We start from the raw sequence: 25,911 nt of genomic DNA, 5'->3' as shown, positions 1-25,911 counted from the left end.
CCTTTATACTCTTATTTTTGCTTTCATTTCACAAAAGACAACTACTTTATGCTTAATTGCTACACTTTTCAACGGTTCCTACATATTTCCTTGACAATAGTGCAAAAGTAAATGTAGCAACTAGAAAAAACGAAAGGAGTAACACAAGAATTTTGAAAATCGTCCAAAAACAAATATTGTAGATATTACACAAACCATGTCATGCATAATTTTCCCACAACGAATGTGGTTTCAGTGAAGCTTTTAGAAAAATTTGTCAAACTAACTTATAAAAACACAATTTTCTAAAAAAACTACCTTCTAAAAAAATGTAAAAAACTACTTTCTAAAGCGAAATTGTTGTAAGAAGTTATTTTTGGTTGGATTTCGGTTATTTACCGCTTCCATCTTTGACCTTTTATAATTTTTTTGATACCAAATTAAAGATGTAAACCATATAACCAAACATACTGAAAAGTAAAGATCATGGGAAAGCAAAGTGGTAAATTAATAAAAAAACATATTTAAAATTGAGAGTGAGGGAGTGAACTCAGTTGATTAGAGCTTCTTCACCAATTTCAAGATATCCTTCGATCGATCTGAATAATTAAATGAAGATGTTATTTATTTATTATATCTCATTCTTGAAAAATAATCAATTGGGATTGGCGTGAGTGGTTAAGTAATTCACTCGTGGAAGGCGGTAGAAAACTCCTACCAAAAAAAATAAACCAGTGAAAAATGATGGTGTGTTGGACTAATAATTTCGCAAAAAATGGAGCTTGATGTCAGGAATCATAAACTGAGAACAAAATAAAAAAACGCCTCGAAATTCTCCTTCATGTTCCTATTTTCTCTCTCCTCTGTCTTTCTCCCTCACTCTCACTCTCTCACTCTCACTACTGCTAGTTACTCGATGACAACAGCAATTACTCCTTCGAAATCTCCGGCAAAAATTTGAATAAATTAAAGGTTCAATTTCTCCTCTTTTTAGCACTTTCACTATCTTTCTGTTGATCTTTTTTAGTCAATATTTTTTGTTGTAATTAGCTTCTTAATTTATAGTACTAGATACTTAATTGAGATTATCAGTTATTTCACTTGTGCTTTTATCTCATGTACTAGAATCAGTAGAATGCCAAAAATTTCAGTGATTTTTTTTGGTATTATTCGATCTTTTGTAGTATAATATAAAGTCTGCAAATTTTTAGCTTTAATTACAAATTTAACTAACTTTTATGCGCCTCTACTTTTTCAGGATGCTTTATGTGATATTAATTCGTTTTCTGAGATTTGGACACTGAATTTTTTAGGGAAAGTTCATTTGATCAGATATATTGCGTTATATTTGAAGTGTTAGTTTTACACCCCAAAAAAAAATTTTTGGGGGGTTGGGTGGGGTGGTGGTGTTGTTGGTTTGAGGTATGGAGAATGGTTGGCAAATGAGAGGTGGTCTGAAATTGCCAATTTTGAGTTCGAGTTCGAGTTCAAGGGTTACTTCTTCCTTGGAGCAAATTCAGTTCCAGGAGGCTAGGAATCAGGTAATTGTAGCACAAAGGTTGGATGTTTCTTGTGTGAAATTCGGATTTGCATGTTCTATTTCTCTTGAAATCCTATCATGAATGATGTGTTGCTGAAAATTAGCCTAAAACTTTACCATAAAATTTCGAATGAGACCGAATTGCTGCAAGTCTGTAAGACAGTCTCACTATTTATCTTGCAGGGGTGACTTTTTGTTTAAGTGAACCCTTTAAATCAAAAAGTAATGTAAGACGGTCTTTTAGTAGACCAACTAAAAATTTCACTTATGTGCCATATCTATTGTTGTTGATTCAAAACCATGTTATATGAGCAATGTGCTATGTTTTGATGAACTATGTCTTACATGTAAAATGATTTGCTATGTTGGGAGAAGTCGTGCTCGTGCATACAGGGAGTGCACTTGTGGCGAGTTGTTTCTATCTGCAACATGGATGATGTGTTTGTCCACTTGTTTGAGCCTGAATTCCCATGGCTCCAGGTGTTTGGACTTAAACTAGAATATTTTAGGGGATAAGATTTCACAACGTAGAATGTACAAATTGTTTGTTGATCATGTGGAAGTTGCTCAGCTAGTCCCCCTAGGTAAGTGCCGTGGTCTGTAGTTTTACTTCCTAAGGTCAATGATATTTTTTTTAAAATGCTACATACTATGACTTGCTATATGAATCAACCATGGCGCTATGAAAAATATTATATTCCTTTGTTTTTTAGCCGTACCATATTCCTTTTTGGGCTGTTTGGATTTAATTGTACCATTTCTTCTTCTGGAAAGGTTTCAACTCACCTGAGATATTTTTTACATTGTTGATCATCCCTTATACAACTACTGTAATTATATGTGCATTTCATATGTATGCAACTAAAAAAGCGGATGAAGTATATAGAACTACAGCTATCACATAAGTGCTGCTGCTCAAACCGAAGCTTTTTGTAACCCTCGATGTGGTGTGACATCTTGGTTACATGCAACTTCCTTCTTTGTTCAAGATGAGGTACAACAGTGATGGGGGGGGGGGGGGGGTTCAAATTTAGCTTTCTATCAATTGCCGAGGACTTGCCATCTTCTGATTACCTGAATCTTATCTAGGAACATGTTGGTCAGTTATGTTGTTTGTCCAATTTTATTCCGGTTCATGGTTTATGCAATCCTGCATTTGTACTTGCTTTGATACAAAGAAAGCTGCCAAAATTTAATAAATATGATGCTATTTGTGGTCTACAGATGAATCTGAACATAAGCCATTGTATTCTTCCCCATGATGCACGAGAAGAAGGACTCCTTTCTCCTCAAATGAAACAGACATCTACATCCAATATATTGAATTTTGGTTCGTGCAAGCCAATCCACCCTGAAGCTGGAAGTTCATTTCACTCTCTGCTATCAGTCCCACCTCCTCTCTCGCAATATGATTTACAGCGACAATCGAATGTGCATCCTTCTGGTGGTTGCTACGTTTTAGATACTTCTGCTCAGGGCAATGTTGGTATGATGCCAAGTTGGCCATTAGACACAAGAGCTGGAGTAAATTTACACCCTGTATTACCTAGGCTTACTGTGAGCGCAAATAATGGTACTACTCGTGGCCTAAGTGATGACGTCGGAACTCTGAGGGGACTTATCACTCATAATGGCTCCAGGAATGAAAGTGGAATTAATACTTCTTTGCAGAAGGGGGTAACTTGTACTCCTTTAAGCAGCAGTGATGTGCTGGATGCATCTTTGCAAACACCCTCACCCACCTCTAAGAAACAAAATTCAGTTGCAAGTGGGTGTCCTCGTGTCTTCTGCATGGGTGCATGTGAGTTTGATCCTTTCTCAACTCTTCATTTCTATTAGTGCTTTGGTTTATTTTCTGAATTTTCCTGCACGATTGATTGAAAAGGTGGAGATCTACTTCTCAGCAGCACAGGTCTTTTTGGTATTCTCTGCTCATGCCATGGTATGCACATGTCAGTATTCAGATTTTGTGAGGTAATCTTAAAGTCGTTATCTGTTTGTAATTTTCATGTTGCCTTCTGTTTGTCTATATCCTCTCTTCTCAAAGACCTCTGAACATATACTCAGCTTCATTTTAATGATGGATCAAAATCTGTGCAGCATTCAGGGTTATCTGATGTTAATCCTGGCTATGCTGTACGCCTGGATAGCGGGGAGAGCATTGCTCAATGGCGTAAAGTGTACCTCCAACAGTTCGGGGTAAGATGTAGATTGAATTCATTTACAGTGAATTGTTGTAGTGGACTTTTATAATGTGCAGAATTTTTTATTTCAGTGACTTAGTGGTTCTAAGCATGCATTTTCTTTCCTCTTATCTTTTGTTTGCTTGGTCCTGTCCATTTGCTTTTTATCTTTGCACCCCATTATTGAGTGGGCTTTGTACCTTTCATTTTTATCTGGAATCTGGATAGCTAATAACTGTCACTAGTTGAACTTTCCATTCAATGCCATTCTGGCTCAGGGGATTTTTTCCCCCTCTGTTCTTACTGATGGGAAGGGATAGTACTAACATGCTTCTGGAAAAGTACATCTTAATTATTCTTGTGGTGTTAAGGTCTTTCCTTCATCTTGATTTTTTTTTCTTTCATTATCGGGGATAGTTGATTGATTTCTGAATTCCAAAGTGAAAACTGATATCAGACTGATGCATTATCTGGATTTAAACTTGAATTATTAGATAGAAGCCAAAAAAATAGTTTATTTCATTTTGCAAGAAATTACACTTCATCTGACCTCTAGAAGACTTGGGAAGCAGCAATTTGCTTATAGACTTGATTCCACTATTATGTTGCTGGAGTAAAGTATGTAGCTTTATTACTGAAGTAAAGTATGACAGTATGTAGCTATAATTTACCTTGTAGCTCTTTTTTTTTGCTTGCTTTATTTGCATTAAATTTATGTTTTCTGTTGGCATGTATTTTGAACATGGAGATGAGGGGTGATATTTTTATGATGCTTTAGATTAGGGCTCCAGGGGATCATAGAGGATGGGACTGGCCGGAAGGATTGTTAGCTACTTCTGGCTTGGCAAATAGCAGCATGCCTGTTGCTGAAAGGAGGAAGGTTTTTGACTTGTCTAGTCTGTTTAATTCATCTGCAGAGTCAGTAAATTCTACACAGCCTCGGAACAATGTGTCAACAAGCAGAACTCAATCAGCCCAGGAATATTCTAATCAGATGTTAAAAACTGCTCAATGGGAAAATGGTTGTGACCACTGCAACATGGACAGCTCCAGAAGGAGCTCGCACAATATGACAGATAACACCAAATTAGCTCACCCTACTCTCAGAAGTTTAACACCATCAATTCCAAGCGGCAAAAAAGGATTAGGGGATGATTGTCAGTCGAGGTCCTTCCACTTTATCTCCTCTTGTGAGAACTCGTTTAGTTCTGCTTTTCAGAACATGCAGAGTGTTAGCTCCAAGGCAAACAAAATTTTAAAGGATGACATTCTGCCGAGAGGTGCAATTCCTTCTAGCATCGAGTTAAAGCTTGGACAGCCATCTCAGCTAAGTTGGGGATCAGGATCTGCTGCTCTATCAGCTGTGAGACCTCACACTAGCAGTGTCCAAACAAATACTATCCAGAAGAAGCTGAATCACAATTGTGCGTCAAGAGAATTTCTGAGACTATTTGCTTGACTTGCAATTTAGTTACCGCTTGAATCTATTTCTGTATATTTACGTGTTGTGCTGTCTTTTTCATGCAGTAAATGCAAAAGTCACTGGACATAGTAAGCAGCATAATTTTCGCCATCCAGCATCTGATTTCAGCATAACAAAAGAAGCATCCCAGGCCGGCCCTCTAAACAAGGCACCAACTCTATTTCAGGCAGGCCTTTTCAGTAATACAGTGAGTTCTAGAAACGGTGCTACTCATGCAGAATACTCGACAAATAGATTGCATAATAATTTTTCAATGTCAGTCCCTGTTCCCCCTTCAAATACTTCAGCTGGAGGGAGTTTGTATCACAAGGAAACGAGTAAAAGAATGAAAGACAGCCATCCTTCCAGTCCTTGGACTCTTCATTGCCAACCACATGTAGATAGGTCTATATTGATAGACTTCTCATGTACTGGAGATGCTCCAGTCAGGCCTTTAGACATCAATAGATTAGATTTGCCAAATAACAAGGGCAGAACTATGGATGCAACATGTGGGCATAAAGATCCCAATTTTGGGAGTGAATCGAGCTCTAGGTTTTATACTAAGGAGATGGAAAGTACCTGTTTTTCTAGAATTGGAAAAGTATGTAATTCTAATAGTAGCACATTGTCTGCTGCGAATTTTAGTCCACTTGGGATGACTAACAAGTTATCTGGTGTCGCTGGGCCTTCAAACAATGTTGGGAATGCAAGTAACCTGGCAGGCAATCTTGACGGAGAGCAGCTCTCCGAAAAAATGAGGAATTCGTTTTTGTGTTTTAAAGCAACTCCTACTTTGCAGGCCACTTCCAATGGCTTCAGCCCATTGTCAGCAGTCCTGGCTCCAGGTCTTAATTCTGCTTTTTTCAGTGAAGATATCGAGGCTGTAAACTCGCATGCATCAGATGAGAGTTTGAGACTACTCGCTTTGAGGAATGTAAACAAATCATCTAAAGAAGAACCTCTAAATGCTTCCCTTGTATACAATCAACAACCTCAAATCCATTCTGACCAAAGACAACAAAGCAAGAACTGCAGCATTTCTGATTTGAGAGCACAGGATTTATTTGTTGATCAAGGGTCTTTAGAAGCACACATGCATGGGCGTCCATGTCCTGTTAGACACATCGCCTCATCGCCTTTCCTGCCTGATGCTAGTCATAAGAATGGTGAGGATCTTAGATAGGGACTTGTCATATATATCATCTGATAGGAATGTAATAAAATATAGTGAATTTGGTGAAACCTTAAGCAGTAGTTTGTCTATCCAGGTAGAAATCTGGGTGCTATTACTGAAGAGATGAGAGTACTTTCTGAGTTGACTGACAAGTATAATGAAGATTCTTGTAATCTACAGCCAAAGCAAAAGTCTTCACTGAGGTTAGTTTTCTGTTTTTTTTCTTTGCTTTCCTGTTTTATTTTTAACTTTAGAAATTATAAACTAGATTTCCTCCATTTGGAAGCTCTATTTGATGTAATTAGTAGACTTTTTAGTCTTTAATGTGCAAATTTATATTAACTGCAAAATAGCTTGTGTTGAAATCTCAGGTCAAACTTAAGGTTGATTTTGAAAACATTGAAGCAATAGTTGAAGCCTTTAAGTTAATCCTGGAAGTTGCTGTAAAAAGATCTTACATCAATCCTGAAAGATAAATCAGAAAAAACCCAACAGTCTGAAAGTGTCAAACATTTCTTTTTGGCACTTGTCCTTCTGGTGGTGTTCATTATTTGAATCCTTGCTGAATGCCCCTGCTATCTTATCTTATGATTGACTAATCTGCTACATTTTGATTTCCAATTGCTGCTATGTACATTTTTTTTTTACTTTGGCAGCGTTGGAAGACGAGAAAACGTGGAGTGTGACTGTAACAAGGTGCAAAGATGTCATGGAAGATCATATCCTCACATTTCGGACAGGTGCAATTGCAATTTTCACACATTATGTACAAATAGGGAGCAGGACTGCAATGGTAGTGGCTCTATGTATGGCTTAAAAAACCAAGAAAGCATCGCAGTTGTTGAAACCCCTACACTTAATAGTTCAAGATTTTCTGGTGATTGTGTGTCTATTGAAAAAGCGATCCTGATGGAATGCAAGAGGAAGGAACATAATTTTAAACTTGACTGCCAGAATTCTAAATGGACTGATGTTCCTCGGAAGGCAAATACAGTTTCTAAAGTGAGATGCTCAGATGGACCAGTGCATTTATTGGACTCTATGAAAAAATATGAATCTTATTATTTGAAAGAGCCCGCTGCTAAAGGCACTGCCAGAACAAGCCAGGCAGCTGAGTTATTGAAAGGAAAAGAAATATCAGACATTTCTTCTGGATGTTCTGCACGAGTTGCTACCCAAGCATCTAATGAAGTTAACGTACTTGATTCTTGTACTGCCAATGCTGGTCATACTGTATATGACAATGGCCATATAGCAGATCAAGGATCTGCTATTTCCAGGAGCTGTTCTTCTGTTGAAGCAATTGATAGTATTAGAGATCCAGAACTTGTTTGTGAGAACAAGACTAGATCTACTGAAGAAAAATCTTTGACCGTGTTGGCAAATGTTGCACGACATGGCCTAAGTAGTGACTGTAAGCTAACAAATTCAAAATTAAATGAACTGCAAAATTTCACCCTCTCTGGAGGCAGTTCTGGTGAAATCTCTAATGAGATTCCAGACGCCAATGGATTCAAGCCTATAAAGAGAAAGCGTACAAAAAAATGGAGGATGCTGGGAACATCATCCACTGCCTCAGAAATCTCTTCATTACCCTCTGAATCTCGAGTATGTGCTATAAGTGCTGTCGATCACCATGGTCCTACTTCTGAAGATGCTCAAGTGCTTCTTCAATCTTATCTAAATTCATCTAAGATGCTTAACGTCAACTCAAGCTGTAACACTCTCGAAAGGAGGTCTGCCTTGTTTTCAGTCAAAAAGCTTTCTCGTAAAAGAGATTTAAATGGGATATATAACACTGTGGAGGCTGAGGCTGGTGATCGGAGACCATTGAAAAGCAATGATGACTCCACCGACATGGCAGAACACGCTTCTGTAAAAAAGTTAAAACAGGTTGAGCCTTCTGAATCTGTTAGGAAACAGATGAAAGCTACTGAAGCTGTCAAAAGATATTGGTTGCACGATCTGATTTCTGATGGAACTTTGAAGTGCAGTTCAAAGGGATACCCAAAGGCGAAACCTGTAGCTTGTGGCAAATACGGTATTATTTGTAATCAGGAATTAGATATTGACCAATTAAAGCCACCTAAAATTGTTCCTCTGAGCCAGGTTTTGAAAGCTTCTAAAAGATGTGCTAAGTTTGATAAAAGACCTGGGGTGCCGTCAAAGAAAAAAAAGCATACTATTCGCTGCAGTGGTGGTAGCAAATACCTTGATGTATCATCTAGTCCCCCTCAAACCCAACTTAGCCGATACAATAAAGTGCTTTCATGTCATAGCGGGGATATTGATGCTTCTTCTAAGGAGACTCAGAAGATACACCTGGATCATACACATACTGATGATCTTGATGTATCGTATGAAGTTGAAACTAATGGAGATGAAAATAATCTGAGTGGTTCAACTGGTCTTCCAGCTGCTAAGACCAAGGAAATTCGTATGCGCAGTCTCTATGAGTTATCTATGAGAGGTAACTATCTAACATTTAAGTTTACTTAAATTATTGATCAATGTTCCTTAAACCGGTATCTCCTTTAATACGTGCAATCTTGTGGTGACCTATATGCCTTTATGTTTGGTACTTAGTTACCCTTGCCATGTAAGTATTACAAGAGGAGCTAGGCAGGTCCCTCTTCACATGCAATTTTGGGTACCCTTCTACTATGTTGTTGACTTGCATTTTGGATGCAGACTATAGCTCTGCTGCTTTATGGTGCAAGTTATGGGTGCAAAATGCCTTTGAGCTTGTATGACCATCGGATTGTGATATTTTCTCTTTCCGAAGCTGTCAATTGTTTGATTATTGCCTTTGAATTTTAAAGTGGTGTTGTTCCTTTTCCTTGAGATGACTTTATAATGTCTAATGGAAAAAGACAATTGGAAGATGTGCTGTTCTCCGGGTAAATAGAATGTGCGAGGGAGGTGCTTATTGCCAATACGTTAACTGTTGTTTTGTAAGGAGGGTTATAAATGAGGATAATAGTAGTAAAAATTTGTATGTAGTTTTATTAAGAAAAGTCCTATACTAATGTTTGTGGCAACGGAATTCTATCTCAAAGCATGTGTAGTTCTTCATATTTTTATATTACTACCCAATTCCACCTTTAGAAGTGGTTATGGAATACTATGCAGAAAAAGATTATTGGGGTTGGATAAGCACCATCTATTACCGACTACCAAATGGATACGGGCACTAGGCTTACTTTACGAAATTACACCATAATCTATTATCATTACCACCATTTATTACCTAATACCAATGGGCAACTACTATCCTATTTAGTTCTGTATGATACTGTACTAGTTGGATGTACATCATATCCCAGTCTGCTCCCACCTTAGCCTTTTCTAGGTCATCTATTGGACTACGCCCTTTTCCGCTCTTGTTACAGTTGGCATAATCTACCATATGTCATTTGTTACATTTTTTTCTCTTGAACAATCATTGAATTTCTCTGCAGGAAACAAATTCATATCTGCAGATATCAGTCGTTTACAAAATTTAATGTGTGCACCATCAACAGTATGTGGAATGGAAAGGATCTCATCAGAGGCTGCTGGTAGAAGTGATGGTGGTGAAAGTAGAGCTTCCGGGAGAAGGTGAGGACTTGAGGAGTATAGAGTTTTTTATCTCCTATATGATATGCTGAAGTATTGTTTTTCAATTTAAATGAAGACCAAGTCCTGCGATTTTTGAAACTTTTCTGGTTTTTGATTCAGATCCTGTAGAAAACGGCGCTGTACTTCTCTGATGTCAGAAATGGGTGAATTATGTTGCGTGTGTGGAATATCTAACAAAGACAGTGGCAACTGTTTGTTGGAGTGTGGGCATTGTTCGATACGAGTACGCAAGTTATTGTGATCTTTCCAACTGGTGCTTTTCTTGTCTTTTCAGATGATTTTGTAATTTTACTTTACATGTAATTACAGATCCATCAGGCTTGCTATGGGATTTCAAGAGTACCAAAAGGGGATTGGTATTGCAGACCATGCAGAACATGTTCTAGGAATGTTGTAAGTTTCAATTCTCAATATTTCCATTTCATGTTCTTTTTTAGTGTTGCCTTTTTGTATAAATCTGAAAATGTGTGTTCACACACGAATATAAGATTACACTTGCTGGCAGCAAATAGCTCCGAGATTCAAATTTCTGTCTAATACTCTGAAAAGGGTTACTCACTTACTCTTGGAAGGGATTAAACATTTAACAGCTTGATTCTATATCCAAATTGGACGTTCGCAACTCACAAGATCAAAGCAAAACCGTGGTACATTCATACCATCTCCTAGTACCATCAGAAGTATCAATGATACTACCAGAAAAAATTTTGTACCACTACAAAGAAAAAAGGCAGTAACACCACAAACGTCTCTTGTTAACACCAACATCTCTTAATACCACCCGCTTAGTATCACCAAACGCAACAATATTGATACCCCAAGAATTAGTACTAGGTGAACATTTTTTAGTATCACTAAAACCCTTCATATATTAGCACATGGAACCATGGAATTAAAACTCTCCCGTTCCGTAACAGATTAACCGCTCTATAATGGAGTTTGGATTTGCCGTTCCACGAAATCCCGTTACGGAACGCCAATACGCCATAATTAAAATCACATATATCTCACCGCGTTGTCCGTTCCGCAACGCGAACTCACCACGTTAGAACCTTTTTATCCCCGTTACATCCGTTCTTTTCAAACATTGGCCAAAAATATTTTACGATTTAATTATATAGCTGATGATATTCTGATAGATTTGATTATATTATGTTGTAATAATGCTTCATAAACTAAAACAATGTAAATAAGGTTAGAACATATTAATGTGAATTTTTTTAAAAAATTCACGCCGCGTCGGCTACAAAATGTTCTATTCCCCCGTTACAAGTCGTTCCCGCGAGAACGCGACCGTTCCCGCGAGAACGCGACCATTCCCGCGAACGCGACCGCGTTTGGTTTCCCTGCATGGAACAGAATGTTTTTTAACAGGAATACAATCATTATAAATTTTAGTACTATCAATGCACTTTCTAGTACCACAAAAAACTTCTATAATCAAGAATGTATTCTCCAACACTTTTTAGAGAAACATTTTTTTAAAAGATAGTTTATAATATGGTCAGGGTCCATGGTGATGCTCACTTTGGAGGCTAAGAGGTCCTTTAACTCTTGGAGCCTCTGGAGTGCAGTATTAGCATAAAGTTTTCGTTATGATAGATATTTTGAGAAAAGGTGCGTGCGATTTTCAGTAATGGTAACATGTTGAGGTGGAGCTTTGATAAATTATGGAAACATTAAGAGGAGACAAACAAAAATATCACATGAAGGGTTTTCAAGAGAAAGAGGTAGAATCAGAAAATCTAGGGAGGAGCAAATGGTAGGATTTAGTCTAAGTCCTGGGAAGAATTGTTTCAGATGTCTAGTAGGGGTCCCCTCTTCCAGCATTCAATCTGGTTTATAGGCTGTATACGTCTCCCCTCTCATCCCATTGCGTTTTTACTCCCCTGTCTACTGTCATTGCTCACTGAGATGATCTTGACTGATACTTTTTCTTGGAGATACTTAATTGTGCCAGCCAAATGCAGGCTATATGTTTCAGAGGAAGGATACTTGTGCAGAAGATATGAGACGGTGACTTCTGTAAAATTTAATCCATATTTTCAAAATTGCAATCTGTTAGATGTGGCGAAATTTTACCATCATAGTAGTAAATCTATATATGTACTTTATGGGAAATTTCTTCAGTGTGAGTGGGTATGTTTATATAGAAGTCACTTCCATTGAGAAGGACATGCATTAAAGATACACAATTGAATATACTCTCTTGGAATTTTACGCATGATCAAGGGAAATATATCTTATATGCTTGTGATTGTGGTGGTTGGTCCAATATTGAATCAGTTTATTAAGTTCCTAATAGTATTCAATACTTCTAAGTCTTCATTACAAATATTTCTTTTTACTTGTTAGTTTAATTAATGTGGACCAGAACCTTTTCAGAAGCAGTGTAGCAAAGGACAGTGAGTTACTTAGCATGGAGTCTTATTTGGTTTATATAATAAGCTCTGGAATATTAGTGTGATTATCATGTCTGTTTTATTTTGAATTTTCAATAACTTAGTGCTGGTATGCTCATGTCAGGCTTGTGTCCTTTGTGGTTATGGAGGGGGGGCCATGACTCGTGCATTTGGCAGCCGCAATGTGGTGAAAAGTCTTTTGAAAGCGTGGGATATTAGGACAGAACCTCATATTATGAGCATGGGCTCTGCTGAAGCCTTGTATTGTATGTCTGCTGACCATGATATTATTACCCAATAATCACGATGTCTGCCAATTTCTTTTTATTTGTACTGTGTTGAGTATTAATTCAGTGTTTTCACAGTCCCAGCAAAGATGGAGTGTCTAAACAATTCGGAAAGTGCAACATATCAGCCCTGTCCTTCAATTACACCGGTGGTGCATAACAGCATAATATCAGGATTGTTTGATCCAACTGTCAAGCAGTGGGTCCATATGGTTTGTGGACTATGGACTCCAGGAACACGATGTCCCAATGTGGACACCATGAGCGCCTTTGATGTTTCTGGTGTTTCCCACCTGAAAGAACACATGGCAAGTACTTATGCTTTCTGTAGATAAACGTTTGTATAAATGAAGAAAAGAGAGAATCATTAGATAACAGACTGCAGATAGCATCGTCCCCCCCTCCCTTCCTCCTTTCTCTAGAATATATCTTATCAAATCTGAAGTTTTAACATGGTTTTAGATCTCGTACGAGGTCCGATCGAAGTAACGATCGCAAAACCACTTTCGCATGGCAATGTGGATGGTTTGCTGTTGTTGCGACCTGATATATTGGTCGCAGTAAGCTGAAAACCTTTACAATGCTGTCGCAACGTGGTGTTGCGGTCAAGATTCAATACCGTATTGGAGGACGAGGTCTTTTTAAATTCTCCATGTTTCATATCCTAATTGCTTGTTTCCAGATTTGCTACATATGCAAAAGACCCGGTGGTTCCTGCATACGTTGCCGTGTTGAGACATGCCATACTCATTTTCATCCTTGGTGCGGTCATCAGAAGGTAATGCTTGTACAATTAATAATGTGAATTGAATTTATCATAGTTGTACACTTGTGCTTCCACAAATATTTATATTTGGATGTAGAAAAAGAAAAAGTAATATTACAGTTCTACTGATGGTCCTGGTCTCCTGGGAGGACGAACGAGAAACTGCGGAAGAGTTATTTATTTACCTGGAAAAAATGATAATTCAGAAGAGAAATCCAGTTCATTATAGTCCCTCAGCCTTGTTCCCGATGAATTAACGCTCTTTGTGAGAATATGGAGTTCATTCATTTCAAAAAGTGAAACAATTTACCCTCTCTTTGTTGGCCACGCAAATAACTTATCAACTTTGATGCCATGGGACTGTCGAGTTTGTAGTTTACCTGAAATAAGGTGTTGTGGTATGAATATTACTCATAAGATCTAGTCTGGTGTGAATCTTCCGACGTGTTCCAAATTTTCTGGTCTAGTCTGGTCTGATTTGGGCTGAGGAGTAGTTATAAAATGTGAATTCCGATCTGAAAGATTTGCCCTGGTCTGAATTGTTTTGGTGGTCTTATCTGAAACTTTCTGGTGTTGTCTGGTCTGGTCTAATCTGATTTGATTTGATTTGATTTGATTTCAACAAGCATATTGAACAAGTTCCCGAGATAAGTTGAAGAAAGCAGAGCCATACTAGTTGTAGCCTTGTAATAAATTAATTGATTACTTAATGATGAGGATGGAGTTTTGTATAAAGCTCGTCATCGCTATAAAGTTGGACAATTTCTGTAAGTATCCAACTAGTTTTCGGTTTCAATCCTTTCTGAATTTTGCATTTAGAAGTTTCACTTTACATGAAAGTTTGTCAGCATCTTGTTCTGCTTTACATTGATGTTCTAAGTGAGAATAAGAGGGCAGAAGTCAGAAGGGTGAAGAGTTAGCCCAGGCAATCATATACATCTGCAAGTTGTCGTCTATGGCTCGTGTTGATATTTCCTTAACTGAAGAAATAGTTCCCTTAGATTGGGAAGGGCTGGAGATTTTGAAGGAAAAAATCTGCTTAAAGAACTAGAACAAATCTCTACAGTAGCAGTTTCCTATCATTAACTCGATAATATACTTCATATATGCCTGTTTTACATGATGTCCTAATTGATGGATCTTTATGTCTAAAGTGTTTTGACTGCTACTTGTTGGTTTATAAGTCAGTCCTTGCTCACCAAAGAGAATACAAACTTTTCAAGATGGACGGAAAGGGCCTGATGAAGTGATGATAGTTGTTAATGGCATCCCTAAGTATCTTACTTTGTTGCTTGCAGGGTCTGCTGCAAAGTGAGGTTGAAGGAGTTGACAGTGACCAAGTTGGATTTTATGGGAGATGTTTGCTTCATGCTAATTCCAGAGCTTGTCATTTAGAGAATGACAATGATACCAACAAGGCTGATTCTGAGACTGGTCGAGAAGAAGAGCCAACTTGTGCCAGAACAGAGGTATAAATTGTTCATTTTAGCACTCTATGATGCACTACACCAAGTCAGCTTATGAGTTATTGTCTCTTAACTAGGTTTATCAGAGAAAACCAAAGGGAGATGGAGGACATCATTCGTCCTATCCACGTAGTGCTAAGGTCGGGCGCCTTGTCCCTCAGGCGCAATTAGACGCGTGGCATTACATTAACAGACACAAGCTGGGCATGAATAGGCAGCCTAAACCTCCAGTTTCAGATGTGGACCATGATTGTCGGGTATGTCCCGAAGTGATATAGCATGTAAAGAGCTAGAAAAGTTCATTCTTCTGTTATGTGGTCTCAACCAATATGTTCCTTTCTTATGCACCAGAATGTTAAATTTAACCAGTCAGCTCCATGATTATTGTCTTAGAAGTTTTACCTAATAATTTCCTTTTTGAAGGGATCCAGTGAGAAGATGCCTATAATAGGTTCATGTGCATATTTTTTTGAAGGCGAAGGCATTGCTCTGAAACTAAATGTACACCATTCATTTTCTGGACTGAGAGTACATTATTTTTCTTATGGAAGCCAGTTTGACGATGATTATATATTAGTCACCTCCAATATTGATAACTTGAGAGCTCGCAAGCACTTCTATCGAGTTTACCTCCGGCTTTATTTGATATCAAATGCCTGTTTCGTTATCTGGAAATGGTGCGAGGATTTAGGAGAGAGAAACTATGTTCTAGAGGATGATTCTTGTGCATCTCTCTTTCATTTTCTACTTTTTCTTTGAGTGATAGTTAATTGCAACCTTCAGTAGTTTCATTTGGAGATCCGTCAACTGTAACAGAAATAATAGGGCTATTTGGTTATATTTTAGTTAGGTTAAATATTGGCCCCATTAGTCTGCTGGAGATATATTGGTAACTTCACTTCTTGTGGAGCCCACACTACTCCTACATCTTGTTTTAGCTAATTAAAGTTTAGCCAAATTTAGATTTTCCAACATGAAAAGTGGTTTCTATATGCTTTAGTTCTATTCCTCAGATGGTGCAGTTGTCATTGCATTTTATTGTTGAGAACTAACTTTATACATGCATAATATATTTCAGAAAGAATATACTCGATACAGGCAAGCTAAGGGCTGGAAACATTTGGTAGTATATAAATCTGGAATTCATGCCCTTGGTCTATACACATCTCGGTTTATCCAGCGTGGTGCTATGGTAAGAACCATCATCCTCAACAAAAATATTATCCTCATTCAAGGAAAAACACAAATTTAATTGTATGATTCAATAAGACTTGGCTTCAGAACTATGGTTTTGTTGTTTCTTATGACCATATTACCTCTTAATTTGCTGTATAAATGGTCTCAAATTCACTCAGAAATTCAGCAGTTATCTGCTGAACTCTATGTAAATTCAGCAGTTGTCTGCTGAACTCTGTCTAATCCATTTATGGTGATGACAGACTTTACTGATATGGTACTTTCACATCTGATCTCTTAGGTTGTTGAGTATGTTGGTGAGATAGTGGGGCACCGTGTTGCCGATAAAAGAGAGAATGAGTATCTGTCTGGGAGAAAGCTTCAGTATAAGAGTGCATGCTACTTTTTTAGGATAGATAAGGAACAGATTATTGATGCTACCTGCAAAGGTGGGATAGCTCGGTTTGTCAACCATTCTTGCCAGGTAAAACGCTATTTTGTCACTAAAGTGGTTGCCCGCGATGGCTATCTTCCTAAAAAGAATTTTCATTTTGCATTTGGTTTTTTCCCCCATCCTCTTTTTCTCCTTTTTTTCTTAAAATAATTGGGGAGGGAGGGTGGGAGATGTCATCAAAGCCTACATCTAAATGCTAAAAGCATCAGGAAGCAATGTCCTGCGGGGGCTGGTTATCACTGAAGTCTTTAGAATCCAAAAACTAGTTCTGCATACATCATCTCTTGCTCTCATAAAAAGGCATCTGGATTAAGGGGTGGGCGTATTTGCCAAGTTTGGGTAAATTAATTTAAATAGTTTCTCTTTCTGTTTCTTTTAATTACTTCCGGATCTTTTTAGTGAAGCTTTCTTATCATTCCACCTATGCCCTTTTGCTGACCGCTTCTTGTTGTCAATTTCTGTCTCCAGCCAAATTGTGTCGCCAAAGTGCTAACCGTCAGGGGCGAGAAGAAGGTAATGAAACAAGTATCTGTTTTATTTCCTTATTATTGCTTCGTTTCACCAACAACGGGATTGCTTGTTTGATTTTAGTTCAACCCTACTCATTTGCCAAATACTATACATGTTGAATCTGCAGTAGTGAGAACATAAGATAGAAATGTAATCACAATAAATTTCAGAAGCATTCCTTTCATCCGACCAATTGAAATAGCCAATGAGGCGCAGTAACTGATGATGGATATACTCTCACGCATCCTATGATTCCTGAAGGATAATTTCATCACTTAGTTCCTTCTAGCCTGCAGATGTACTGAAGTTTTATTCTATTAACACATGCAGGTTGTATTTTTTGCTCAAAGAGATATATATCCTGGGGAAGAGATTACTTATGACTATCATTTCAATCATGAAGATGAAGGTAAAAAAATTCCTTGTTTTTGCAATTCGAAAAATTGCAGGCGTTATTTGAACTAGAGGAAGCCGTAGATTCATTGGGTAATGATGTGTATTTTTAATTATTGGGATCTTGTCTTGTATGAGTTGTGATTTCATGATTTCGATGTAAATACTAGGGTGATGACACCTCCTGTTAATATGGCTGTAAAATGTTCATGTATCCTGTTGATCAATATCGCTACTCTGGCATCTAAGTTGGGATATAGTAGTCTCAATTCCTTCCTTGATGAGGATGTCCAAGTAATTAAAACAACCAAGTCTTGCACCAGCTCCTTATACACTGAAATTACATACTTTACATAGTCCTTTCTTTGGGATGTAAAAGATTACATACTTTGCATAGTCCCTTTTTTGGCCCTAAGATTACATAGGCCTTTATGTTTTTTTTTGGCATGGTTCAGGTGTATCCCAGATATGAACGTTATGCTGAATTGGTTAAACCAGGTCTCAAAACTGGTCTGGTTGCGTGGGCTGCGGAACCGGTCCATAACATTTATATGGAACGCTAATCAGTCTATTCTAAAAGAAATTCTTACCAAATTGTCTTGAGCGATTTAGAGAAATTGGTTCTGCTGATCACACAACTACGTAGCATCAATATTGATTTCCTTTTTTTCCAAAATTAGGACTAATGAACTTTCATTTTAGGTAAGTAGTGCATACAACCTCTAACCTTATTCTACAGAGGTTGGGGTGAAGCTACAAGAGGGGCTGGCAAAGGCCTGGCTCTTGCGGTCCAACTTCGCAGTCCATATATTTTTATAGTGAATCCTATAGGTTTTTGAGATATCTTATTAAATTGGCTATTATAGCATCAATATTACATGAATGAGCTACATGAACGATAATTTTTTTAATAAATTTGTTAAAAATATTCTTGACCCCGTTAAATTTTAATTCATGACTTCACCCCTGTACAGAGGTATGCAACTGCTCGTTCATGTAGCTCTGCCAAGTGCTACACATCGGCACATAGAACCTAGGATCTTGTTATAAACGTACAATTCGGTGAATTCGCCGATGACCAAGTACTAAATTAAATTATCATCCATATCTCCAACTGATAAGGAACATCACAATATACAAAATGACAACTATTGTGCTTATGCTAGCTGTTAAAAATGACAAACAGGATATCTCAAAACTATAGTCAAAGCTGGGTTCAAAAACAATCGTCAAAAGAAAAAAAAAAAAAAATTAAGAGAATCTAGAATATAATTCAAGGTGGATTTGCACAAGAAATGTGCTATATTCACACAAAACTCTACCAAACATTTTCAGACAGTTTTTACAACTAAACCTATGCACTAATACGGTAATACCTCTTACTCAAAATGTTGTAGCTCGACTGCTCGACAGCATAAAGTTATGGGGGTTGGGGTAGATGAAAGGAATGCAGATACAGACAATTCTTTAGTATCAAAGATTTTCTTGATTCTGTATATTTGGATCTATGTTGTATCAAACAGAGAAGTTATCTGAAGCACTACAATGTTATCACAGTACCAGAGCAAGTCTTGTTCCTTATGACTCCCAGTTAGGTATGTTTGCTGTTGCCTCATTCACCATTTTCACAAGCGTCACCTGGCATTGGCAATTAAATTGTAAGGGGATGAGCACTTTAAAGAGTACTAGTATGCTTTACAAATCTTTTAGAGTACACAACGAAAACTAAACACTACAAAATGAAATGGCAATGCAAATAAATGTAGTTAGCAGATTGCTTGATCCATTAGATGATTTTTTTTTTCAGTAGTAGATTCACTAGTTGACTAAGAAATGAAATGTACTTATCAGCGTAAGATGATATGAGTTTATTACTTCTTCATGATTTTTCACCTCACTAATAAGACCACCTTTTTTTTTTCTTACTCTATTCACCAAGCTCCCCCCCCCCCCAAATTTTTCGTAAGGTGTGCCAACTGGATCATAATATTGCTTTTCATCCTCACATAAACAAAATGAAACTTCTTTGCTCCACCAAGTTAATGTCCCTTACTGCACAATGGTTGTGTGCATTCATCACACGAGCTAAGCTCTTAATCAGAAATTAAACTTGAAACTCAACTCAAGAAAAGGGTAATCGCCTCTACTCGTTCAATGCTCGTGTACTAGCTTCCTATTACTAGTCTCGCCTATCTTCCTTCATGTTCATGCCAAAAAGAGTATTAATTTACTAACCTAGTGATCATATTATTTAGGGTTCTACTTCTTTAGATTGACCCTTCATAGTCCAAGCAAATTCGTCAAATTATCCTTCCCATACATCTGATAGTAAGACAGAGATATGAAAGGACAATGTACTTAATATATTTTAACTTAACCTCAAGTTATGAGAAGGATGATATATTCACTAGTTAACTTAACCTCAGATTTAGCAGATCCAAGAGGCTAAAGAATTTTTTATGAATGTGATAGTTCAAAGAAGATTGTGGTACAAAGGTAGAAATTATGAGAAGGATGTAGAGCATCAAAGACAACCTCAATGCTACAAAGTACAAGTTGAGAAAACCATACCACACTTTTAGAAACACCAGGTGGCGGTAGTGTCAAATTTCTTGGAGGTGGAACCTTGTCATAAGATCTTTTGTCAAATCTCCATTCTCCAATTTTTCCGTATGTTAGCTTACCCTGCATAATAGGCTAGAAAATTTAAAAGCAATTCAAGAATGCTTTTGAAAAATTGCATGCATACAAGCAAAGATATGCAAAATTGTGCAGAGAACAGTTTTTTTTTTTTGAGGGGAGGGGGGGGGGGGGGATTATACCTTCATATCATAGTCACATCCGTAAGTGTAATGTATGATATATTTCTCGCCTACTTCTGTGTCCCATGGAGGCTGGTTTACATCAAAACAGAAACAATAACTGTAATGACTTCAGCAGAATGCACTATCAAATTCACCAGCTTTTGTCTAGCCAAACAGAAACAGACACATATAGATATGAGCAACATGGCAGGCACATGCAAGATCATCAAATGTTTGGACAATCCAAAAGGTTTTTCTCTTGGTATACTTTTTCTGAAATATTCGGGGACAGGTTTTTCTTTTAGTGTACTTTTTTGTCCTCAACAGCGACAAGATGGAGACTATTCGATGGTATATTAACGTATTCACCAGACCACACTCGGGCTTCTTTAAGATTTTATACAATCATCCTATCAAAAATACTACTCCCTTCGCCCCAAGGAGATTGTCCTCGTTGCCTTTATACGATGGTGAGCATTAACCAATTTCATGTTAGTATAGCGGCAAAAGAGGAAGACTGGCTGAATATGCATTTGATAACCAAAGAGGACAATGAGACAAATTAAAAGAGATAGTATGAATTAGGAGACCCTTTTCTCAAGGGTTGGAGGGACACTATACTGTATCAGGTATTATTATATATCAAAGATTTTAGAAGAAGTTCAAGGATACCAATGATAAGTTGGATAACGAGTGTTAAGAATGATATGAAATATTTAGGTTTGCATAAGCATATAGTACTTGAGATAAGGCAATGGAGGCAGAGGATCTATGTGGAAGACCACCAGAGATTAGATCTTGACTCGTGCAGCCAACACCCTCCTATTGATTGAGTTTTGGCTTTGTTGCATTGTTGTTGTGTACTCCCTCTGTTTCACAGAATAAACTCACTCTCCCTTTTAGTATGTTTCACAATAATTTACTCACTTCTTTTTTCTTGTTTTGGGGCATAAGGCTTACCATAAAATTTTACTTTATTACTGACATCTTCTTAATTATTTCTCTCTCCTTGACCCATCTTTTTCATTTTTCACACAACAAATCCCGTTTCCATGGTTCTTGTAAAAAGAGAAGTGTAGCTACTTTCGAGAAACAGAGAAAGTATTGGTGATGTAGTGAGCAAAACATGGGGAAAGTGATGACTTCCATCACACCCAACCATTAAATAGAAGCTATTCACCATCTGGTAAAAGAAAAAAAGGTTGAAGCAATAGACTAAACCTGAATCATAAAATCCTTATACAAGATGTTCTTTACACCATGCAAGGCAGACGCCACAGCATAAGCATACCTGCATATCCATAATAGGCAATGAGTAACAAAATCTATGATATATAGTAAACAAATTAGTCAACCTACTTAGAGAAGCTTACATCTCAAGAACCCAGCCAAAAGCCTTGTCAGTTTCAGGATTCTGCTTCATTCCCAATGAAATGTTCATCCAAGAGGGGGCTATCTTCTGAAGAGACTCCTGTAAAGAGTGGAAAGAGCAAGAGAAGAAGATGATGATGATTGATAGGCCACAAATATCAAACGTAACATGGAAGGAAAGTCCAGAATGAACTAGTTACCTTTGCAAGAATGACAGGAGAATTGCCAATGGGATCAATCTGTGTTATTGGTCCCTTACTCTCGGGGAAAAACTTCCGGAGTGCTGATTCATATTTCTTAGGTTCGATATAAAAGAATGGAAAAGCAGCTCCTTGCCCATCACGAGATAAATTAGGTATAGGCTTCACAATGATGTGATCTGGCTCCGCCATCAATATGTAACTGCATTACAGTGATGATCATCTTTAAAAAGAAATGGGAATCAAATTTTCACCTAACTTCTGAGTTTAGGGAAGAAAGGGGAAAATTGAGGGGAGATACTGAGACAATCTTATAGTGACAGGTATTCATACTCTTCTTTGATGTCTGCTTGCTCAAGCCATTGCACAAATGCCCAAGGTCTGTTGAGAACTATGTAGCCCTACATATTCAATAGATATGAATAACAACAAAAGGGATGGAAGGGCCACTAAAATGAGAATTTCAAGAACAAAATGAGTAGCATAACATATCACAAAATATTAACGACACAACTTGAGCAAACAAAATATTCTCCTAGTGTATATGATATTTACATATTACATGAAGAAGACTGACTTCCTCTTTCTTATCAAACTTCTGTCCAGTTATATGACAAGAAATGGCTCCTCTGCTCAAACTTCTTATAGACACTCCACACTCATTACCTAGCTACTAAAACACGTATGTTATTGTATTCTAAACAAATTTGAAGTAACATATCCAAATGTATAAAAGAAGCTGCACCTGCACATTGGTGGCACCACCATATATATTCAAGCCAGCAGCCAATTGCTGGGATGCAGCTACATGCATATTTTCCACTATTTTCACATAGAGAGCAGCATCCCATACATATTTTTCGAATCTGTATCATATTAGCTCTCAACTTTCCAAGATACCATCTTTAAAATCTAGCAAACTACGATCTCTACAGCCATCAAGCCGTGCTAGCCTTAATCACATAAGACTCTCATTAATCAGCACTATGAAATGCCATCCATCATCCTGTAGATTCCATCTCGCAGGTCACATCAACAAAGCAAGAATCTGAATGTCTCACAGTCTCAGCATGCAACTCTTCTAATTAAGATCCTCAATCCAGCCACTCTTCTTTTCAGAAAGTTGTTCCTACGAGCACTTTTTCTCGTCCATACAGTTGAATATCCATCAACGAATTGTGCCCATAATAAGTTAGACCCTACAGAACAGAGGAAACTGAATGTCTTACACCTTTGGCAGTGTTTGATATAAATGTAATAGCTTACAAATGGGATTGAAGCTGTTTAGCTACTAATGTGCTTCCAGCCTTCCATAATATTTAGGATTCTTGTCCTAATTCTTAGAGATACTCTAATAAGTTACCTATCAATTGAATAATCCCTATATATTAGAAAACTCCACGATAGAAATGATATGTCACATTTTCTATCTAATCATGCCTGTGGTATAGTAGATTAACAACAGATATATATTGTGCTGAGTATATCCACGTTTGGTTCATTATTTTTTGGCTCCAAAAAACGGAAAATCAATTATTGGTTCCTCGTCAATCCATTACCATTACTTGGTGATAATGAACTCACTCAATTAGTTACCTTTCCCTCCTTCCCCCTCAAGTAACAAATACCATTACATTGTGGTAATGGTTACAATTCCCTTTTCATTCCATGACCTGAACCAAACACCCAATAAAAGTAGTCAATTTGGTTACCATTTCCCTCCTCTATTTGTTTCTATTCCCTTTCCATTTCATATCTTGAACCCAACACCCCTAATTGTTCCTATATATTATCCAACCTCCACAAACTTAGGCAATACATCCAACAAAACGCAAACCACTTCACAGATTCCACTTGAACTATAAAGCATTACTCGTAAAAGGTCATTTCATCTTCTGCCAACTATTCCAACCAATCCTATACTTTGCCATGTCAAGTAAAATTTTACTCGGCTAGTTAGTAATTGAAATTACTTTCACTTGTAGCCAATTACTCCACAACTACAGCTGCACCACACTTACAAGACTACAAAGAAAAAGAATAGTATAGAACTAATTCCTAGCTTGATCACCCAAGTACATGCTATAATTACCCAGATCCTCTTATAATCTTGGAAGGTTCCTAGCTTAGATAGAATACCGTCAACACAATCGACAACTTTCATCAATTTTATCCATGAACATACTTGGTTAATTTATCAATCAATTTTACCTACTAGTAGTACATTGATCAATCAATTTTACTAGTAGGTAAAGGCTGTTGCAATCACACAAATTTGAAAGATCCAGAACCCAACTGCTATCCACCATCATAACCATCTATGAACATTCCAATATCAACATAAACCTACAATGTTGAACTTCAAACTAGTAAAATCAAACTAACAACATTTCTAATTCAAAAGAAAACCCCATCAAACATCAAGATACTGTAAAAAATAAACTAACCCATAATCAATGCAAGATCCACCATTAACATTAAACATAAAAAGATGAAAACTTGAGAGTAAAACATGAAAAATAAAACAATGAATCACCTGATCCATCCCAGCAGGAAGAGGCTGAGCAACAAAAGTAGGGATCTCATCCATATGCTTATCCGGTTTACCCGAATGCAAAATCCGGGTAAACCCACCCATTTCAGAACCAGGTTGATTTTGAAACTTCTTAAACCAATAATACATCACTCTACATTGCCAAGTATTATACACAGAATCTGAAGCAGTAACAGCAGTGTGAAATAACCTTTTTTGAGATGAACCCAGATTAGATTTTCTATTATTAGGAAGTTTGATAACTGGGTCAACTGAAGAATAGAGTAAAGATGATGAAGAAAAAGGGTTTTTGGGACCTGGGAAATCGAGCTTTAATGGCACATTTGCAGAGATTATGACATTGTAAGTGATTAAAGCTGCTGAGAATGTAATTAGTAGGGTTTTGAAGAAAGTTCCAAAACCACCCATGATTTTGATTTTCTGAGTGGAAATTTTGGGGAAGAAAGAGTTGGTAGAGGTTGACGATGCCTCTTTCTTCTCTCTTTGTGCATTCTCTCTCTAATTTTGTTAAGAAGGAAAATTGGATTTTTTTTGGACATCGAAAGTTTCAAATCTACCTAAACTATATCTAATTCTCTTTTTTTTTTTTTAATAAATCGAGTTATATAATCTTTCCCTCAAAAATGTGTTAGATAAATTTACTACTAAAGAAATAAGAAAAAAAAAGGTTATATTCGCTATAAAAGTTTATCTTTATATACTTCTTTCGTTTTTTTTATATGCATTTTTTTTCATCAATTCCAATCCAAAATTTGGGTAAGAGAGGAGTAAAGAGGAAAAAAAAAAGGGGCTCATGTGATTGGAAAGAGATAGAGAAAGAAAAAGCAAAAGTAGAAAATATGACAAGTAATTAATTATTTTCCTTTTAAAAAGGTGTTGCAAGTAAAAGAAAATGGGGGAAGTGAAAAAAAGAAATACATTTGTCTCGTACTGAAATTTGTATTGACACCTTGATCAAGACTTTTTTTATTTTACGGGTTGGTCAAGACTTGAAAAAATAGGATGAGAAATATCTCTAGTAGACTAGTACTTGTTGTATACTTCATATTGAAATCATTGTTACTTCTCTAAGCTACAATAGAATTTTACTAAGAAAAATGGTGCATTTGAAATTAGAAATTGGCATGGACTATGCGGTGCCAAGCGACATGTCGAGCCAGAAAAACTTGAGTTGTGCTATGCTGAACTAGGTCATAAAAAACAATCATGTCGTGTAGAGTCCGTGTTAGATTTTTCAAAAAAGGTCCTTGTTTTATGTCGGCGACTAACAAAGTTGTGTATTTATTGGACTCCACTTAAATTTTGATATTTAGTATTAGTAGTTTATTTTTATAAATTATGAAAAATTGTATTTTTCTTTTGGATTGGAGAATTGTACCCACTAAAATATTGACAAATTCGCCACTATTGGTGGGCCTCCTAGTCTTCTTTAGTTGAGAATAAGTGGGCCATCCTATTGTGATTGTGAGAGATCTTAAAAATGATATTCGTGACCGGTCCACTACCAGGCCTCTCGTGCTGGGTCAGTAGCCAGCTCATGCCATATTGGACCAACATTGGGCCGAG

At 37.1% G+C, this 25,911-nt stretch overlaps 2 protein-coding genes across 3 annotated transcripts; one reads left to right on the top strand and one right to left on the bottom strand.

Annotated features, from left to right (window-relative positions):
• Nucleotides 1-758: 758 nt before the first annotated feature.
• Nucleotides 759-17,643, top strand: LOC104882963 (hypothetical protein). 2 transcript variants are annotated; one of them, XM_010667399.4, is made up of 21 exons: nt 760-951; nt 1,238-1,520; nt 2,744-3,320; nt 3,405-3,493; nt 3,620-3,718; nt 4,481-5,126; nt 5,230-6,333; nt 6,436-6,544; nt 6,998-8,811; nt 9,803-9,941; nt 10,062-10,185; nt 10,272-10,355; nt 12,489-12,630; nt 12,730-12,959; nt 13,334-13,429; nt 14,716-14,886; nt 14,961-15,140; nt 15,962-16,075; nt 16,361-16,543; nt 16,982-17,026; nt 17,354-17,643. In XM_010667399.4, exons 2-21 carry the CDS (start codon nt 1,404-1,406, stop codon nt 17,486-17,488), a joined length of 6,198 nt encoding a protein of 2,065 aa, XP_010665701.1. In that variant the 5' UTR covers nt 760-951; nt 1,238-1,403; the 3' UTR covers nt 17,489-17,643. The 2 variants fall into 2 exon arrangements, with proteins under 2 accessions (XP_048495162.1, XP_010665701.1); XM_048639205.2 differs by lacking the exon at nt 16,361-16,543 and having other exon boundaries at nt 759-951.
• A 1,018-nt stretch (nt 17,644-18,661) lies between these two features.
• Nucleotides 18,662-24,893, bottom strand: LOC104882971 (hydroxyproline O-arabinosyltransferase 1). The gene is made up of 8 exons (XM_010667410.4): nt 24,328-24,893; nt 22,125-22,192; nt 21,792-21,993; nt 21,594-21,691; nt 21,442-21,511; nt 20,239-20,310; nt 19,988-20,101; nt 18,662-19,054 (listed from the first exon to the last, which is right to left on the bottom strand). Exons 1-8 carry the CDS (start codon nt 24,751-24,753, stop codon nt 18,995-18,997), a joined length of 1,110 nt encoding a protein of 369 aa, XP_010665712.1. The 5' UTR covers nt 24,754-24,893; the 3' UTR covers nt 18,662-18,994.
• Between the last annotated feature and the right edge of the window lie 1,018 nt (nt 24,894-25,911).

Source organism: Beta vulgaris, chromosome 2 (genome assembly GCF_026745355.1).
Source record: "Beta vulgaris subsp. vulgaris cultivar EL10 chromosome 2, EL10.2, whole genome shotgun sequence".
Lineage (NCBI taxonomy): Eukaryota > Viridiplantae > Streptophyta > Magnoliopsida > Caryophyllales > Amaranthaceae > Beta > Beta vulgaris.
This window is presented reverse-complemented; position numbering and strand designations above follow the sequence as displayed.

Excerpts from the sequence above, each read along its gene's own strand:
- LOC104882963 (XM_010667399.4), top strand. The coding sequence starts at position 1,404 with ATGGAGAATGGTTGGCAAATGAGAGGTGGTCTGAAATTGCCAATTTTG. Across the intron at positions 16,544-16,981 it reads TTGTCAACCATTCTTGCCAG|CCAAATTGTGTCGCCAAAGT; the intron begins GTAAAACGCTAT and ends TTCTGTCTCCAG. Across the intron at positions 17,027-17,353 it reads CCGTCAGGGGCGAGAAGAAG|GTTGTATTTTTTGCTCAAAG; the intron begins GTAATGAAACAA and ends TAACACATGCAG.
- LOC104882971 (XM_010667410.4), bottom strand. The coding sequence starts at position 24,753 with ATGGGTGGTTTTGGAACTTTCTTCAAAACCCTACTAATTACATTCTCA. Across the intron at positions 21,994-22,124 it reads CAAGCAGACATCAAAGAAGA|TTACATATTGATGGCGGAGC; the intron begins GTATGAATACCT and ends ACTGTAATGCAG. Across the intron at positions 21,512-21,593 it reads TTTGGCTGGGTTCTTGAGAT|GTATGCTTATGCTGTGGCGT; the intron begins GTAAGCTTCTCT and ends ATGGATATGCAG.